At 37.0% G+C, this 17,678-nt stretch overlaps 1 protein-coding gene across 1 annotated transcript in view; it reads left to right on the forward strand.

The window, feature by feature from the left end:
* The window catches only part of RYR2 (ryanodine receptor 2), a 644,069-nt gene that overhangs the window by 52,708 nt on the left and 573,683 nt on the right, over positions 1–17,678 (forward strand). Inside the window, 2 exon segments of the mRNA XM_032609082.1 lie at positions 1,713–1,820; positions 15,949–16,067. Coding sequence (XP_032464973.1) covers positions 1,713–1,820; positions 15,949–16,067 — 227 coding nt within the window.

Genomic DNA, 17,678 nt, shown 5'->3' on the forward strand with positions numbered 1-17,678 from the left:
TATATAAAATAGATAATCAACAAGGACCTACTGTATAGCACAGGGACCTCTATGCAGTACTCTGCAATAACCTTTATGGGAAAAGAATCTGAAAAAGAACAGACATATGTATATATATAACTGAATCACTTTGCTGTGCACCTGAAACTAACACAACATTGAAAATCAACTATACCCCAATATAAAATGAAGAATAAAAAAAAGAATAACGGAACAAATTGTCATCAAATATACATTAGCTGTGATAGTAGTATAGATATTATATGTACAATACTTAAGTTATTTGGTGTTATTTAGAACCCAAACCTAATGACATAGATGAAGCAGACATTGTTCAGTATTCTCCCAAATCCAAACATCTGTGGGTAAGATGATACCTGTTTGGAGTTTCTCTGACAATTTACCTTCCTCTGCCTTTGAAAAAGATCTTGCATATTTTTGAATGACTTCTTGTAACTTGGCACGGTGATGATGTTAATCGATTAAAATGATTAATCCTGGGGGAATCCATTGCCCTCCACAGATCAGCAGCCTCACTTCCTTCAGCGTTAGATACTGAATATTGCTCTTCAGGGGGAGAAGCTGTTGTAAATTGCTGATGTATTCGGTACTTATTTTTACGTAATTCAGATTTCTTATTTTCCAGAAACTCTGAAAACCTTGAGGAAATGAAATGCTTGTTTTCTACTAATGTCAAAAGTGACAAGTACTTTTAAAAAGGCACAAATATAAAACACTGTAAAACAAAATCATAGACACTAAGACTTTGACCACATTCAAGAAGAATGTATTTATTACCTCTGTCACTTTTTTTCCCTCACTGCATCTCTAGTAGTTTAATAAAAAAACTCTAATGAAGAGAAGACTGTCTTTCTCTTGAGCCAAACATTGTTTCATAACTGTCGTTCCATCTTTAACTTCTCTTTTTTTCTCCAAAACTTTGAGCAAGCAGAATCCTTTTAATGTCTCTGAGCACTTGCCATGGTTCGGAGCACTTGAAAAGAAATTTTGCCTGCAAGTGTCTTTCTTCTGCATTCTTAGATGTATCCTTTGCATAAGTGCATTTAGTTTCTTCTTCTCTTGCCCTTGATGGAGTTGCTGGCAGCATACAGATATGACTTCATGGTTTCTTGCATCTGCTGATTTCCCTTTCTTATCCTGGGCACTGACAGGGCGGGCTGAGAGGGACCTGGAATAGAAATCCAGAGAAGAAAAAAGGTTTGGTGGCAATGACGGTTGTCAGGCACAGTCAAGATGTTAATGAATTAATGATTCATAAGCCCTTTGAACCTCACTGTGTACTCTACATGAATGAGACATAGCCCTCAAGGTGCCCGTGGGCCAGTCCCTGAGATTACTGTGCAGGAGAGAGAAGTCTGGAAGCATCCAGAGTTGATGGCAAGTCCTGGAGAAGAAGGGATGGTTGGTTGAAACGGCAGGATACCGGCAGGGCCCATGACATTGGGCAGACAGGTGCTGAGGTTGGACGGTTAAGGAAATGAATACTGACCATTCATGTAGACTCCGACCCTGACCCAGAGGCTGCCCACACTCATCTTGTATACAGAATTAGAGAGAGTGAGCAGGGCCTACAGAACTAAGTTGTTGGAGAGAATGATGAGAGAGCATCTCTGCTACTCCTTGAGCCTGACTAGGAGAGCCAGGAGTTTGAAGCTGCTGGTTTCTAATCATCATGTTGTCCCCGTTTGAAGCGTTCCTTGTTATAATTGGAGCCAGCCGAGGAGCACAGGGCTGGAATCCTACTTCCTCTGAGAATCCTCTGAACCCCCGTTTCTTCATAGGTACAGGTGTTTGCAAAGGTAGGTGCCTCACGCAGAGCCGGGCACCTATCACGTTATCCCGCACATGTGAATTGAATCTGATCCGTGAATAGATATTTTAAAATTTCTCCAAACTCTTTGAACTCTTTTAAGTTATTACTCAAGCTGTTAAGTTCATGCATATAAACCTATTTTCTTGTGATTTTTCCGATACATTTACTTTTATTATAAAAGTTGAACGTGCTCCATTGTATAAATTTAGGAAAATACAGAAAACTAAATTTAAAACTTCAATGATTAAAGTTAACTTAAAATAAAAATTAGATCACTCGACATTCTGACACTTAGCAAGAACCAGTATTAGAATTCGATGTCTCCTTCAATCTTGACATTAATTGGGGAGTGCACTCTATTCAGCCTTTTATACATTTGTATTTATATACCGAGGCACTGTGAAATAGTGGTTAAAAATACCAGATTTGGTTCCGGACGGACCTGTGTTCTGGTTCCAAATTTACTATTAGTAATTATATAATCTCCAGTTAGCTATCTGACCTCTTTATGCCTGTTTCCTCACCTGTGAAAGGACATAATATTTCCCACTTCATTGTGTGGATGTGAAGAATAAATGAGCTAATACATGTGAAGGGCTTCGCATAATATCCCAAAAGTTGTGAACAGTCATCACGTGTTAACTCTGCTTCTTATAATTGAATTGTGAATATTAATGAAGAAACAAAAACAATTCTTTGGGGAAAGTTCTTTATAATTTCAGTCTTCAAATAGCTAATTATCTACTAGTGCCTCTTGTCTGGCAGGTTGTTTAAAGCATTGGGTACCTAAAGGAATGTGTTCATTTCTTTTCCAGTCCCAAGGCTAACTTTTCAAGGACATCAGAGCAGTGCTTTCCTTTCTCATAAGCAAAGGTCAGGATAAGCTAAGAAATCATCAATTGCAAGTGTTAAATAAAAGGCAGCTTAAGAAACAACTGAATATGTTATGATCTAAGAATACTTAGTGAAACCTACTTTTGGTAGGCTTTTAATGTTCTAATAACAAATTATTTTTACTTGCATTTTAACTGTATTAAATATATTGATTGAGACAAGGAAAAATGAAAACAAAATTTTTTTTTAGTTGGATAACCTGGGTGGAATAATAACACATGGAAACATACTTATCTGGCTTTATGATAGTAATAATATTATCTCCTTATATTTTTAATGATATACCTTATGCCTTTTAAAATATTGTCATATACATTTTCTTATTAGATTTTCTACAAAATTCTACTAGCTAGGTAGTTTAGAACCAAAGTCTTCTCTTTCTAATCCCATAGTCTTTCAGTGAAACCATGATACGTGGTCATGCAGGATAGAATGTTTGTGATTTGGAGACTGGAACTTGTCTACATGGAGAAAAATCTTTCTCTTTGGCTTTAAAAATAAAGAAACTAGTATTTTTTGATTATCAAGTTAATAAAATTTAATAAATGTAAACCTACCAAGTTTAATTTATTAAAATTACTAATTTAAAATTTAATTTATTAAAATAATTCTAGACTTTAAAATAAACTCTTGGTTACTTTAAAAAATTATTCCAAAAAATTGTTCATTGTTTTTATTATTTTAAAATATTTCGTATTTAGCTTAGGCTCCATCTTTAGGAACACAGGTTGGAGCTGGAAAATATTTGGACCATACAGCAATTCTATACAGAATTCTATACAGCAATTCCTTAAACACAGGTTGTAACCTTTTTCCTTTTTTAAATTTTTTTTGGCGGTACGCGGGCCTCTCACTGTTAATGGCCTCTCCCGTTGCTGAGCACAGGCTCCGGACGCGCAGGCTCAGCGGTCATGGCTCACGGGCCCAGCTGCTCCGTGGCATGTGGTATCTTCCCGGACCGGGGCAAGAACCCGTGTCTCCTGCATCGGCAGGCGGACTCTCAACCACTGTGCCACCAGGGAAGCCCCTGTTTTCCTTTTTTAAAAATAACTATCGAGGTGTAATTTATATACAATTAAATGCATCCATTGTAAAGTACACACCTATGTCTTCTATCTTCAGATTTCTCCATCTTTTAAAAGATGAAATATTTTAGGCATATAAAAAAGAGTGAAGGATATTCTAACAAACACTCAAGTACTCACTACCCAGATTAAGAAAAACGTGTACAGATGTTATTGAAACTTCCCATGTGCTCCTCCGGTGCCCCACTCCCTCCCTGCTTCCCAGAGAGAATCATTCTGTTAAATTTGATGTTTATCATTTTCATGCATGTTTCCCTTCCATCCATACATCCATACATAAGCAATATATAGCATTTTTTGTGTGTTTTAAAACATGATAAAGCGATACATTTTTGTATTCTTTAGTTCTTCAGCATTGTTTTGAGATTTCTCTGGATTGATCACTGATTCACTGATATGTGTCACTGTATAACATTCCATTGTAAGCATATTGCATATACCACAGTTTATTAATTTGTTCCTGTCTTTAGGTATTTATACTGTTTTCACGTGGTGGTGTTTGTTTGTTTCCTATTTGAGACACTGCTCTGGTGAGCATTCCTGTTCATGTCTCGTTGAGCACATGTACAGGATTCTCTAGGGCATAAACCTAGTGCAGGAATTGCTAAATCTGAGGGCTTGTGCTTTTTCAGCTTTTCCAACTATTGACAAATTGCAATTCTGAATGATTGTGCCATTTATTCTTCCATCTATAGTGAATGAGTTCCTGACTCTCCACAGTTGGGATTTATCAGACTTTTAATTTAAAAAAATTTGAGACTTCCCTGGTGGTCCAGTGGTTAAGACTCTGCGCTTGCTTCTGCTGCAGGGGGCGCAGGTTCCATCCCTGGTCGGGGAAGTAAGATCCTACATGCTGTGAGGACAAAAAAAAATTTTTTTTTGCCAATCTGAAGGATGTAACAAAGTTTTAAAACTGCATTTTCCTGATGATTAGCAAGGTTGAACATCTTTTTGTGTATTTATTGGGCATTTGGGTTTCCACTTCTGTGAATTACCTATTTAAATTCTCTGTCCATTTTATCACTGAGCTGTTTTCCTTGGTTCATTTTGTACTATAGATACAAGTATTATTTTTCTGTATGGTAAATATTTTCTCCCAGTCTTGGTTTGCCTTTTACCATTATGATGCCTTTTGATACACAGAATTTTAAGATTTTAATAAAGTCAGAATTTTCAGCCTTTTCTTTTTATGGGTGGTGTTCTTTTTCTCTTAATTAAGAATTTATTTTTTTATCTTAAAGTCATAAAATTTTTCTCTTGCATCATCTTTTAAGAATTTCTAGGTTTTGCTTTTCACAGTTACTTACTGAATTCACCTGGAATTTCTCTTGGAATTTTATATTTTCCGAATTAATACTGATTTATCATTGTTCATCTTTACCCCAATTATTTATGTCAGCTCTGACATATTTCAAATTTCTAATATACTTGTGGTTCTCATTTGGTCCTTCTAAGTCTGTTCAAATTCTGTGTCATTATCATATTGTCTTAACTATGGCTTTATAGTAAGTTTTGATAATAAGTCCTCTACCTTGGTCTTTATTTTAACATGTTCTTAGCTATTTTAGGCACTTTGGATTTTGATGTAGATTTAAAAGTTAGCTCATCAAGGTATATGAAGTACACTGTTGGTATTTTAATTAGAATGACATTGAATTTCTGAATCATTTTGGGGACAGTTGATATCTTTAAAATATTGAGCCTTCCCATCTATGAATATGGTATCTCTTTCCATTTGTTTTGCTCCGCATTAATGTATATATTTGAAGTTTTATAATTCTCTTCAGAAAGATGTAGGTATCTTTTGTTACTTAGTGCTAGGTACTTCTTATTTTTTTCTTGTTGTAATAAATGGAATCTTTTCAAAAATTACATGTTCTGTTTGTTCTTGGTGTATATGAAGTAAATTACTTTTTTTGTATACTGTTCTTATATCAGCCACTTTGCTGAACTTATTCACATAATTTGCCTGAAGATTCTATAGCCAATCATATTGTCTGTGAGTAATGTCTTTTGTAATCTTCATGTCTTTTCTTTTTCTTGTCCCATTGCAGAAACTCAGATTTTTAGCATAAGGTTCAATAGAAGTGATATAACTGGGCATTAACTATGATGTTTGATATACTTTCTCAAATTAAGGAAGTAATTCATCCTGATTTTGCTAAGAGTTGTTATTTTTTAAATTGGTCTTGAATTTTATTACTCTTCTGCTTTTATTGCTCAACCGTAGTTTTCTGTCTCTAAATCTCTTTGTATATTCCTTAATTATATAACCACCTAACAGTACTGAGGCAAAGACTTTTCCAGATGAAAAGGACTTGACTATTTTTATCCCAGTGAGGAAGATGAGCAAACATAATAAATCAAGCAAATTTCTGAAAGGTACATTTGTGTAAATGTGGAAATGTGGGCGTATTGTGGAGTTGATGAGGAGGTGGGAGGTAATGTCATCTTGTGGAAATGGCAATAGTTAAGATACTACATAGCTGAGTCTTGTGACTTTTATGCAGTAATGCTCCATTACTTGAGTTCGGGGGTAGAGTACAAGAATTCAGGTAGCTAGATTGATCTAAGGATGTGAGTATGCAAGGTGATTGCAGCATAAGGGTTAGGGAAGTGTGGAGTTACTGGGGGAGTTGGTTTTAAGATGTAGTTGACTTGATCAGTCGTGTATGAGTGCGATTGCTGCTTACAGGAGGAAAAGAAGTCAGGAACAGGTCTGATACACCTGGACAAATTTTTGGTGACGAGGCAATGGGAAAGAGAAGGAAGAAGGTTGTGATCCAACGCAGAAAGTAGAATATACGATTTCAAAAGAGAATTTTCTTGGGGTAATGACAAAATCTAGGTTATGGCCATATATTTCAGAGTTTTTGATAGCGTGGTTTCCAGAAAGTACTGTAGATGAGTCATTTCTCATCAAATTGCCTGCAAATGAAATGACCCAATTGTTCCCATCTGTAATGAATACGATTTTATTCTAACAGGACTATCTAGTTGATGTGTTGAGTCTGCAAAAATGTTAATCTTTTTTCTGTCCTTATACAGATGTATTACCGTCTGAAGTGCTGCATTTTCATGAAATGTGGTGTGTTTAATCCTTGCATTTTAAGGGAATTAGATTTTTTTTAATACCTTTTTTTTTCTTTGGCTGCACAACGAGGCTTGCGGGATCTTAGTTCCCTGACCAGGAATTGAACCCATGTCCCCTGCAATGGAAGTGTGGAGTTCTATCCACTGGACCACCAGGGAATTCCCAGGAATTAGATTTTTAATGATATTTATTAAATATGTTTGAATATAGCATTGACACTTTTTTTGAGGGTGGGATCTTTTTCTTAGAATTCTTTGTTCTGTGCTAGTTTCTGTCTCTTTAGCATTTATAAATAAGGAGCAGATCTGTTTTCTTAAATAGGCTTCCGTCTGAGAAGTATTGAAAAATGTGGAAAGAGGAGGTTTTCAACTTGGAGGATTGTTTTGTTTGTTCCTGGTGTTTTGGAATGGACCAGTGTTCACAGTATATTTTGTAATCCACAAATTTTAGGACCTTGGAAAACTGGAAGAAGATTCAGAAAATCACTAGAAGAAATGAGTTTGGGAAATATATTTGCTTTTTTCTTTCTTTCTGGAGAAATGGTAGTCCATGTATGACCTAAGAAAGTTTTCAACAACTTGAAGGATTATAGTATAACTAAATTGGCCAAGTTTTCTGTATTTACACTAAGAATTTAATAAACTTAATTAAATTGCAGGTCCTTGCCATAAAAATTGTCAGATTAACCCAGTTAACTTCACGAGTGCAAACTTCACGTGTACTAGTTTGCAGGGTCCTGCCGAGTATATAAAATGAAAATCTGATGTGGTCTCTGTCTTCAAGGAAATTTTACTTGCGTGATAGAGGCAGGGCATTCTTGGACTGAGAAATAACAATACAGAACAGCATAGGGTTGCCACAATTCTGTGGATTCTCTCAACTCTGTAGATCATGAAAAATAATTTCATGTCTGCAGATATCTCCAAAGCATGGGGAAAATGCAATACAAAATAGTTTTCTAACAAAAATTCAATGATACATCAATATCTATATTTATAATTGAATTTAAAATTATGCTAATTTGAATTTACTCCAGAAACTTTTGTTAATGAGCTGATTTTTGTTGACTGTAATAAATATTTCTATACCACTTGCTCTATATCTGTATTAAGTATTTTGCCACTGATAACTCCTTTAACTGGTCTTAGGAACCCTATGAAATAGGCCTGTTATTATCACCTCTCTTTTAAAGATAAGCAAAACAGAGAGGTTAATTAATTTGCCCAAAGTCAAACAGCTCATGAGTGGTAGAGCTAGGATTTGAATCCTGGCAGTCCAGCTCCACTCTGCCTCTTTATTTTTGGTTTATTCTGTTTTATTCATTATCACCTATTCTCAGTGTTCCTTTATGAATGAAGTAGAAATAGATTTTCATCAGAAAGTAAGTGGAAAATTTGCACATTTTTAAGGTATTACTTTTGCCTTTCCAGGGCATATTTTAAATATTTGTCAGTATGTTGATACCTTGGGTTTATAACTGCTCCCCTCCCCTGCTCCTCTCCAAAAGAAACCAGAAATAAACTATAGAAAACAGCAAGTCCATTTTGTTATATGTCAATATAGTTTTGAGTTCTTATTTCTCTGAATTTGGTTCAAAGGAACCTCAATTTTCCCATCAACTGCTAAAGTTCTATGAGTACCTCTTTTAATTTACTTCCTGAACTAATTGCAGTTTGGAAAGTGGTGATTGGGCTGGGATATCAATCATTCAGGAATCTGGCTCTATCAGTGTGTCAATCATAAAAGAGTAATCAATGTAGGGTTTCCAACTCTGATTCTTTTTGTGCCTTTTGCCAGGCCTTCCCATGTGGATTTTAATGATACGGGATACCATTTATGGAAAGATGGTAATTTTAATGATAAGAAATATCAGAGTAGCATTTTCTTGAGTTGTTTTTAAAATAAGCCTCTTTTAGCCAAGAATTGAAAACGACTGGACCAAGACATGTTTGACCTCTGTCTGTCATTGCGTTTGTCGCCAGGAACCAAATGAAAGAAATCAGCCTGACTGGACGCCTGTTTACTTTTGTAGTCTATTAGTGTCTCTTTGAGGTCCTGACACTGCCCTTGCTATTACTCAAGGTCTTGTTTTACTTGCAGAACTTGGTCTGGACAGCTGTTTTTTTCCCTAATAGTTCTGGACAGATACGTTGATTTGTAGCTTCAGATGAGAGGCACACTTGTCAGTTTGGACAAAAATAGCTTTGTGATTCTTGCTGTGAAATCTCATTTGTGGTTTTCTGACTACTAGAGGGAAATTGCAAACAGACATCGGTAGGATGTCCTTTTCCTAAAAGCTGATGCACTAGAAATGAAATAATTATTAGTCCATAGGTTCAGTTTTTACAGTAACTTAGGCAAGTCCCTTTCCACACACAGGTATTATCAGTATCCTCCTGGTCCCTCCCTCCCCATTATCCTCACTGAGGTTTACAGGAAGGTCCAACTTTCTTTCCACGTGAAATTCTCATTGGATGACAGGCTCTGGAGGCGCTGATGTCTAAATCCTCCCTTGGCTGCATGATGACTCTGGCATTGGACTGTGGGAAAGGTTTATGACAGGCCTGTTATGTGCTAACGTTATCTGTCAGGTGATGGACAGGAAGATAGATTATATTCAGAATTAGTGTGATAAACACCATTGGATCTATCTGAGTTATTTCATCATTATCTATTGATTTGTTGCATGAACTACCAGATGGCTAAAAGATAGGTCATCACAGTTTGGCTGGATTTTCTCAAAGAAGGCAGCTCTGGGTGAGCTTGAGTGCAAGATATATTGATAATAGAGAGGTCGGAGAGATAAGGTTGGGGCAGACAAAAAACCTTAGTGTAAGACCTAGAAGGTACTGTTGGCAATTGTGAATTTCATCTACGTAAGAAAAGATTCTTGTCCTAACATCATCATAATCTTATATTTACTTATAAATTTTGAGTTAAATTTTTTCTCAAGGTAGACGTGTGTGATCTGATGGATCTATTTTTTGTGTCTGATGATAGTGTGCTCTCGTATCTTTGTCACTCATTTCTATTTGCAAAACTTTCTGCCACCTGGTTTTGCTTATGAAGTCTTCAGTATTGGGAACAGATTTGAGGATCTCTTTGTATAGTCTAAATTTTCCTCTAGTCCATTTCCTTTACAAAATATACACAGTTTCCTTTAAAAATCTGTGTTCTTTAAAAAATAACTTGTTAACTGAAAACTTGTTCTGAACAGTACTCATTCAGAAATATTGAGGACGGCTTTCTACATCTTTTGAATGTCATTCCTACTCCAAGGTTTTCTCTCTGCTCTGATCTCTTAGTTCCTGTGATGGGGAAATGTAGAGAAGGGAGAAGGCAGGTAGGATGGCGGGTAGGCAAGGAGGGCAATATTGTGAGTGCGAAACTCTTCTAAATAAAATAGTCACTATGGGAACAACTTTATAAAACAACATAATGAATATTTTCTTAAAAGATAAAGTTTTTCACAATCCTTTCACCCTAATAGATCAACTACATTTTGCATGTGTGTTTAATTATAGCCCATGTAGATATAAATAATAATACAGACACTTGCATATGTTGACTTTACAGTTAACATTGTGTCATGTTTCATTTGTCCCATAATTTAAATCCTAGATAACACTGTGTCAAGTAAGGTACCTTATTTTATGAAATTATGCCCCTGTTGTGAGTTATTTAGGTGGTGTCCATTCTTCTTCTGTTACAAATAAGGCACATTAGTTTATTTAGAAAACCTTTGAGCACCCATCAAACTACTGTTGGATGCTTTCCTGGGTATTGTATTTTCATGCATGAAGTTAAACATTTGAAAGACCAGTGGTGACGAATTCTGTGGGAATAGCTTTTATGGGAAAAGTAGTTTTTATAAAGCGTTTTATGTTATTTTACCCAACTGCATGACTGTCTTTTCAGAATTTTTCTAGGATGAGCTATAGAAAAAAAAAAAAAAAATCCATTTATCCACTGGTAGGATCCCAGCACTCTAAATATTCCCATCCTTTTCGGCTTTGCACATAATTACAAACCTATTGTAGCATATTAATTTTTTTCTTATTTTTCACCTTAGGATCCTTGAAAATAGTTGAGGAGTATTAGGTTTTAGAAGGATACAAGGATTCAGGTTTGCTCTAAGTGAGACCCATGTGGCCTTCGCCAACTGTACCGCCCAGGATGAACTGATGTTAGGTTGACCAGTGAATGTCATGGGCAGAAGCTCACACATTAGGGCACATAGGCACCAGTGCATGCAGCACTAGTGCACAAAAATCATTGCGTCTTTGCAGTGATTTTTGTCTTGCTGTATTGCAGTATGTGTGAAGTAGCTAATGGTTTCAAAGTTTTCGCTGGTAACCATTGAGCCGGTGACGAAAACAGGTGCCATCGTTATGGAGTTTGCTGACTCCACTGTTTGCTTACAATAGTGACAGTTTTGAATGTCCAAGACTATGGTAACATGAGGAGCTGTGCGATTTCCTTCTGTATGGGTGTTTGTGTGTTTTGTTCAATTGAAGCACACTCTATTCTATTACATAAAATAAGACGTGTTGAGATGCATGCGTAATGTGATTTCTTTTGAAAAATGTTTGAATAATACAGTGGTTGGACTAGAAGTGCTGAGTTGTACTTTTTGAGAGGCTACACACACACACAGACACACACACACACACACACAACATTTTGTTGGACGTGATTTTGGAAATGCCATCATCTTAGATTTGTATATGACCAGTGATCAAGTCTTTACAGTTACATACACTATATGTATATATGTTTACATATAGTAAAGCTTTGTTCTAATGCTCTAATTTTGCTACTTATATATTTTTTCCTTTGGGAAATATGAGTCCAAGTGAATTAAAAATGCCAGAGGGGGGAGTGTGATACACCTGAAATGTCCTTGGAGTTTTAGAAAGATTCTACTTCTCTTTTTCTTAATTTATAATAGTTTTTATTAGAAATATAATAGTAATATATAGAAAAAACTTGTAGGAAAATATAAAGAAATAAAGAAATGTAAGAAAATAAAAATTACTTGTAATCCTGCTACCCTAGAGCTAAGCTGCTGTTAATATATTTTATTTTTTTCTATATATTTATGTGTATATTCTTCTTTCCTTTTATGTTTAAAAATAAGTTTGGAATCATTCATATCATGCATGGCCTGTTTTTCTTTGCTTTTTATATCATTAGCATTTCTGTGCCAATAAACTCTTCGTAAAAATGATTTTATAATACCATGACTGCCCCATATTCCAGCTATAGTATGTTTTCCTTCTGAAATGTTGGGGATTCTCTATTGCATGTCACAGAGTCTTAGGTACCATTTTTCCCTGTGTGCCCATCCTTGAATTAAAACAGCTCATCTTTTACCAATATTCTCTTTGTTCTCAAGTGCTCCTAAAACCACCCCTCAGATCTGAAGGTCAAATTGACATGTGTAGGCCTGGCTGGTGTCTGGTGTCCAGCATGAATGGCTGTAGCGGAGGGTGTGGGAGTTGGTGGGTGTTGACCTTGGGTGGGTCAGCATTTTCCCGTGCTGCTCTGGCGAAGGTCTTCTCCCTGGTTTTTTTCCTGTCTCCACCATACTGTGTCCTAAGGCACATCAACTCCCTCAGTCTCAGTTCCCCCTGACAGTTGGCATTCCTGGGAGCGATGGTCTTGTGAGACTCTGTGCGGAGAGGTTCTGATGCCTGCCTGGGGCTGTCGGATGGAGGAAGCTTCTCCCACCATCTCCAAAAGCAGGCTCTGGGGTCAGCAGTCCAGCCTGAGTGAGGCAGGACTAGGACCACCTGGGCCAAAGTTTGGGATAATTCCTCAGAGACTGAAAACTACGTAATTGATTTTCTGGTGCTGTTATTGTTGCAGCCTTCATGTGTTGTCATGGATATTTCTGTTGGAAAATGGTGGGAGAGCAAATGGAGTTGATTGAGTTGGTTTTCATCACACAGAGAAATCTACATGCTACTGAGGGAGTGGGTCTCATGCAGTGCCATGTTCGAGTTCAGCCTTGGCCTTGGATACTGCTGAGGTTATCGAATGGCATTCCTGGATGCATTTGTGCAGTTCTTCCCTGTGGAAATAGGGCATAGAAACTTTAAACTTTATCTGGTCCAGAGATCACTGAGTTCTAGGCTCACCATGGCCCATTTCAAGTGCAGTGTGATCCCATGGCACGGACTCAGAGAGCTGGGGCCATGCTGGCCCTCGTATTTGACTGTATGTGTACAGCTAATTAGTTTACTCTGCAGTGATGCTAGAGAGGCTAGGAATTGGTTGTGCTCTTTGAGTCAGCCTGTTTAGCCTGATAATTTTGCATTTGTACCGTGAGTAACCCTCTGACATTTTTTCAGAGTTAATTTTCAGATGAGGAAACCTTTAGCTTAGACTTGCTAGAGTTTTCATAGCTAGTAAGTGGTACAGCTGGGATGAAAATCTGGTTTTCCCTGTACCAAGTCTAGGACTTTTTCTACCATTGTATCAGTTCTTAAGCCAAACTAACGAATCATTTATTTTCCAGGAGGCAATTTTATTGCAGTGGATTTATTTTTTGGTTTATTTATCCATGTGACAGGGCTCTGAACCATGATTTCCCCACTTTTAAGAAATATCAACAATGCCATGCTTGATTTACCTGAATGCCAAAGTGCTTTCAGTGTGTACTGAATAATTGCGGTGTGTGTTTAAGTATTATTCTTAGTGACTCACCCCACTTAATTTCACTCCAACTAGCATGATTTATTACTCCTGAGGATGGTTGATAAGTAGGGTATCCATCTGAGGAAAGTGTCACCTTTTATGTGGGACATACTTAAGAGAAAATTGATGATGGAAACAAATGAAGTTAATTAGTTGAGGGAAATTAAATAGATAAATAAGATATTTGAAGTCAGATTTGCACAGAGCAACAAAGATACTTGGCAGTTTTATGACAGTGCCATCTTAAATCTGTTTGGTAGATGACTAAGCATTAAAAAAATTGCAGACATCTGTCCTGTTTTTGACTTTCTTGCAATGTTTTTTGTTTGGTTGTTTACAAAGGATGTTCTTTGGGGAAAAGTTCAGGAAATACTAAACACAATGCAGAAAAAAGTTAAGTTCACCTTTAATCCTATAATCTGGAGATGAGTACCCCCATACTTCTTTTCTTATACTATAGATTTATTAAATTCTTTTTTAATACTATAGATTTATAAAAAAGCAAGCTTTCAACCTGGATGTAACAGGTTCGTCACCTTCCTAAGGGGAGCGGGTGGGAGGTGTTGGGAGATGGCCAGGCTACCAAGGCTTGGGGCTGGAAAGAGGAAACAAAAAGTGAGTCCTAAAATCTTTTAGTACTTTTGCTCTGGGCCAAACAGAGCTGCCTTTGGTGTTTTTAATGTCCCCTTAAGTTCCATTCTGCCGATAAATATGATCTGTCAATGAACTTAAAAAATTATTAATGAACATCTAAGAGGTCCCGATTTTTCAACATAATGAAAATACTGTAGGGAAAATCCTTTTACATGCACCTTCGTGAACATAATAAATTCTTTTCTTAAGAAACATTCCTAGAAACAGCATTGCTGGATCAAAGACATGCATCGTTTTTTTTTTTTTTTTTTTTTTTTTTTTTGCGGTACGCGGGCCTCTCACTGCTGTGGCCTCTCCCGTTGCAGAGAACAGGCTCCGGACACGCAGGCCCAGTGGCCATGGCTCACAGGCCCAGCCGCTCCGTGGCATGTGGGATCTTCCCGGACCGGGACACGAACCTGTGTCTCCTGCATCGGCAGGCGGACTCTCAACCACTGCGCCACTAGGGAAGCCCCAGACATGCATATTTTAAAGTCTTTTGAAACATGTGTACCAAGGAGTTTGACATTAGAAATTTTACAAGGATTTGCAGTTCTTGAGCAGGAGAAAAAAAATGGTCCAAGAAGCATGTTCCACACATCAGATGCAGTCAACTCAGAGAAGGTGAGGGTATATATGGTTTAAGTTCATTCTGTTCTATAAACAAGACTGGCATCTTAGTTCTGGCACTCGTTATACTTTCATTGGGCCTGGGAATTGAGCCAGCAATCCCAGGGTAAAGCAACCTTGAAAAGAATTTTTTTTTCTTCCCAGAATCATTTGAAAAACTTTCCAGGAGGAAAACCTGTAGCACCGGCAAGATTTGAGTGAAATACTTTCTCCTTGTAAAGCACAGTGCCTCTGGTTCATCAACCTTCAGTGTCTGAGATCTGATTGGTTTCCTAGGCACCTATAACTCAGTGCTTAAAAAAGAACATCACTCTTAAAGTATGACATACTGACTAACTAAAAGTAAACTAACGTCTCTAGTATGTTACCATCTTGCCAGCTCTTCCCCCCGGCACTTTCTTTAACCTCATTTTAGGTCCTAGTGTTTGTAAGTCATTATTTAATACTATACTTATAAACACTTTACTATTTTTCAGTTGCCCTCTCTGAGCGTATTTAACATTTTCAGTTTTAAAATATCCTCCAGGTTTTTTTTCATTTATCTTGTAAAAATTTAACTAGAAGTCAAGATTAGATGAATAGATAGCGTTTCCCACTGACATTCTTTTTCCTTTAGGATTTCCATATTGTTGCCTTTTAAAATCCTTTTCATGTGAAAATCGAAGGCTGATAGAGAAAATATACGAGATTTTAAATCTAGAAAATGAAATAGCCAGGGCTCATCTCACCTCCAAACCCACAATCATTTTTGAGAATTCATAAGCCTACAAGTCAGAAGCATACTTTGTATGGAAAACCAGTGTACGTTTTAGAATATTGCAGAAGGCTGTATTTGTGAGTTCTAAGCCCCTTAAATATTGATAAATATGGATTAGCACTGGTATGACTCTCTAGGTAGTTGTCTCTGGTTTTCAGGGGCATACAATTATCATTTATCAGTCTTCTTTTCTAAAACAAATTAAGATGCTGTAAATGAAGATTCCTGTTCACTGGTACTCCTGAACTCATATGGAGTAGTTTCTATGTATTTATGTCGCCATGTTTCCCTCCTGTATTGGCGGGTTCTGCATCTGCAGATTCAACCAACTCAGGGTGGATCCGTGGTTGTTTGGATCTGCGGATGCAGAACCTGCGGATGCAGAACCTGCGGATACGGCATGTGGGCGGTAAGGGACTTGAGCGCCTGCAGAGTTTGGTACCTGGGAGGGGGAGGGTTCTGGAACCAATCTCTCTGTGATACCAAGGGCCGACTGTGGTTTAAGTGGGCGTTTTTGATCTCTAGTAATCACTGTAAACATACTAAAATACTTTTTATTATATTCATACACAAATGAAGAGGGTGTTTTCCCTCTAGGTTTTGAAGACCAGAAGATACGGGTTTCCTAGTTTTGGAACCCTGGGAAATTACTATATCCTCATCTTTAAAATGGGGGTTATACACTGCCTGCCGATGCAGGGGACAGGGGTTCGTGCCCCGGTCCGGGAAGATCCCACGTGCCGCGGAGCGGCTGGGCCCGTGAGCCACGGCCGCTGAGCCTGCGCGTCCGGAGCCTGTGCTCCGCAGCGGGAGAGGCCACAGCAGTGAGAGGCCCGCGTACCGCAAAAATAAAATAAAATAAAATAAAATAAAATGGGGGTTATACAGGATATATATGAAAACTATTCAGCTCAGTTCTTGGGATACTGCAGGTGCATTCCATGATAATTAAAGAGCTTCTCTATTACTTCATAACAACAAATAGTTTGAGGGGTTAATACTGTTTACTTACAGTCTCATGTTGCCAGAGTTTCATATTTTAATGGAGTAACATTTTTTATTTTTTAAAATTGAGGTATAGTTAATTTACATCGTGTTAGTTTCAAGTGTACAGCAAAGTACACATTCAGGTACACATATATATTCTTTTTCACATACTTTTCCATTATAGGTTATTATAAGATATTGAGTATAGTTCCCTGTGCTATGCAGTAGGTCCTTGTTGTTTACCGATTTTATATACAGTAGCATGTATATGTTAACCCCAACCTCCTAATTTATCCCCTCCCCACTGTGCCCCCCTCCACTATCTCCTTTGGTAACCATAAGTTTGTTTTCTATGTCTGTGGGTCTATTTCTGTTTTGTAAATAAGTTCATTTGTATCATTTTTAAATATTCCACATATAAGTGATATCATATGATATTTGTCTTTGACTTACTTCACTTAGTATGATAATCTGTAACTGAGCTAAGTAGTTTACATATACATCCTGTATAAGTCCCATTTTAAAGATTTGGATATAGCAATTTTCCAGGGTTACAAAACTAGGAAACCCATATCTGCTGGTCTTCAAAACCTAGTCTGTTTTCCATGTTGCTGCAAATGGCATTACTTCATTCTTTGTTTATGGCTAATATTCCACTGTATATATACACCACATCTTCTTTATCCATTCATCTGTCAGTGGACATTTAAGTTACTTCCATGTCTTGGCTATTATAAATAGTGCTGCTATGAATATTGGGGTGCATGTTTCTTTTTGAGTTAAAGTTTTGTCTGGATATATGCCCAGGAGTTGGATTGCAGGATCATATGGGAATTCTGTTTTTAGTTTTTTAAGGAATCTCCAAATATGTTCCATTATATTCTAGTAATTATATTATTAAGATTGTGTTAGGTCACAAAATTTAAGGAATTAAAAATATGGAACTGTCAAAATGTTATCTCATGCCATTATAAGCCAATATTTCAAGTTTAGAAAGTATAAATTAAAAATATTTAAGGAAAGAACATGTTATATCATTCTCAGTGTAAGTCCTATAACAAC

The sequence above is a fragment of the Phocoena sinus genome, chromosome 16, assembly GCF_008692025.1.
Source record: "Phocoena sinus isolate mPhoSin1 chromosome 16, mPhoSin1.pri, whole genome shotgun sequence".
NCBI classification, from domain to species: domain Eukaryota; kingdom Metazoa; phylum Chordata; class Mammalia; order Artiodactyla; family Phocoenidae; genus Phocoena; species Phocoena sinus.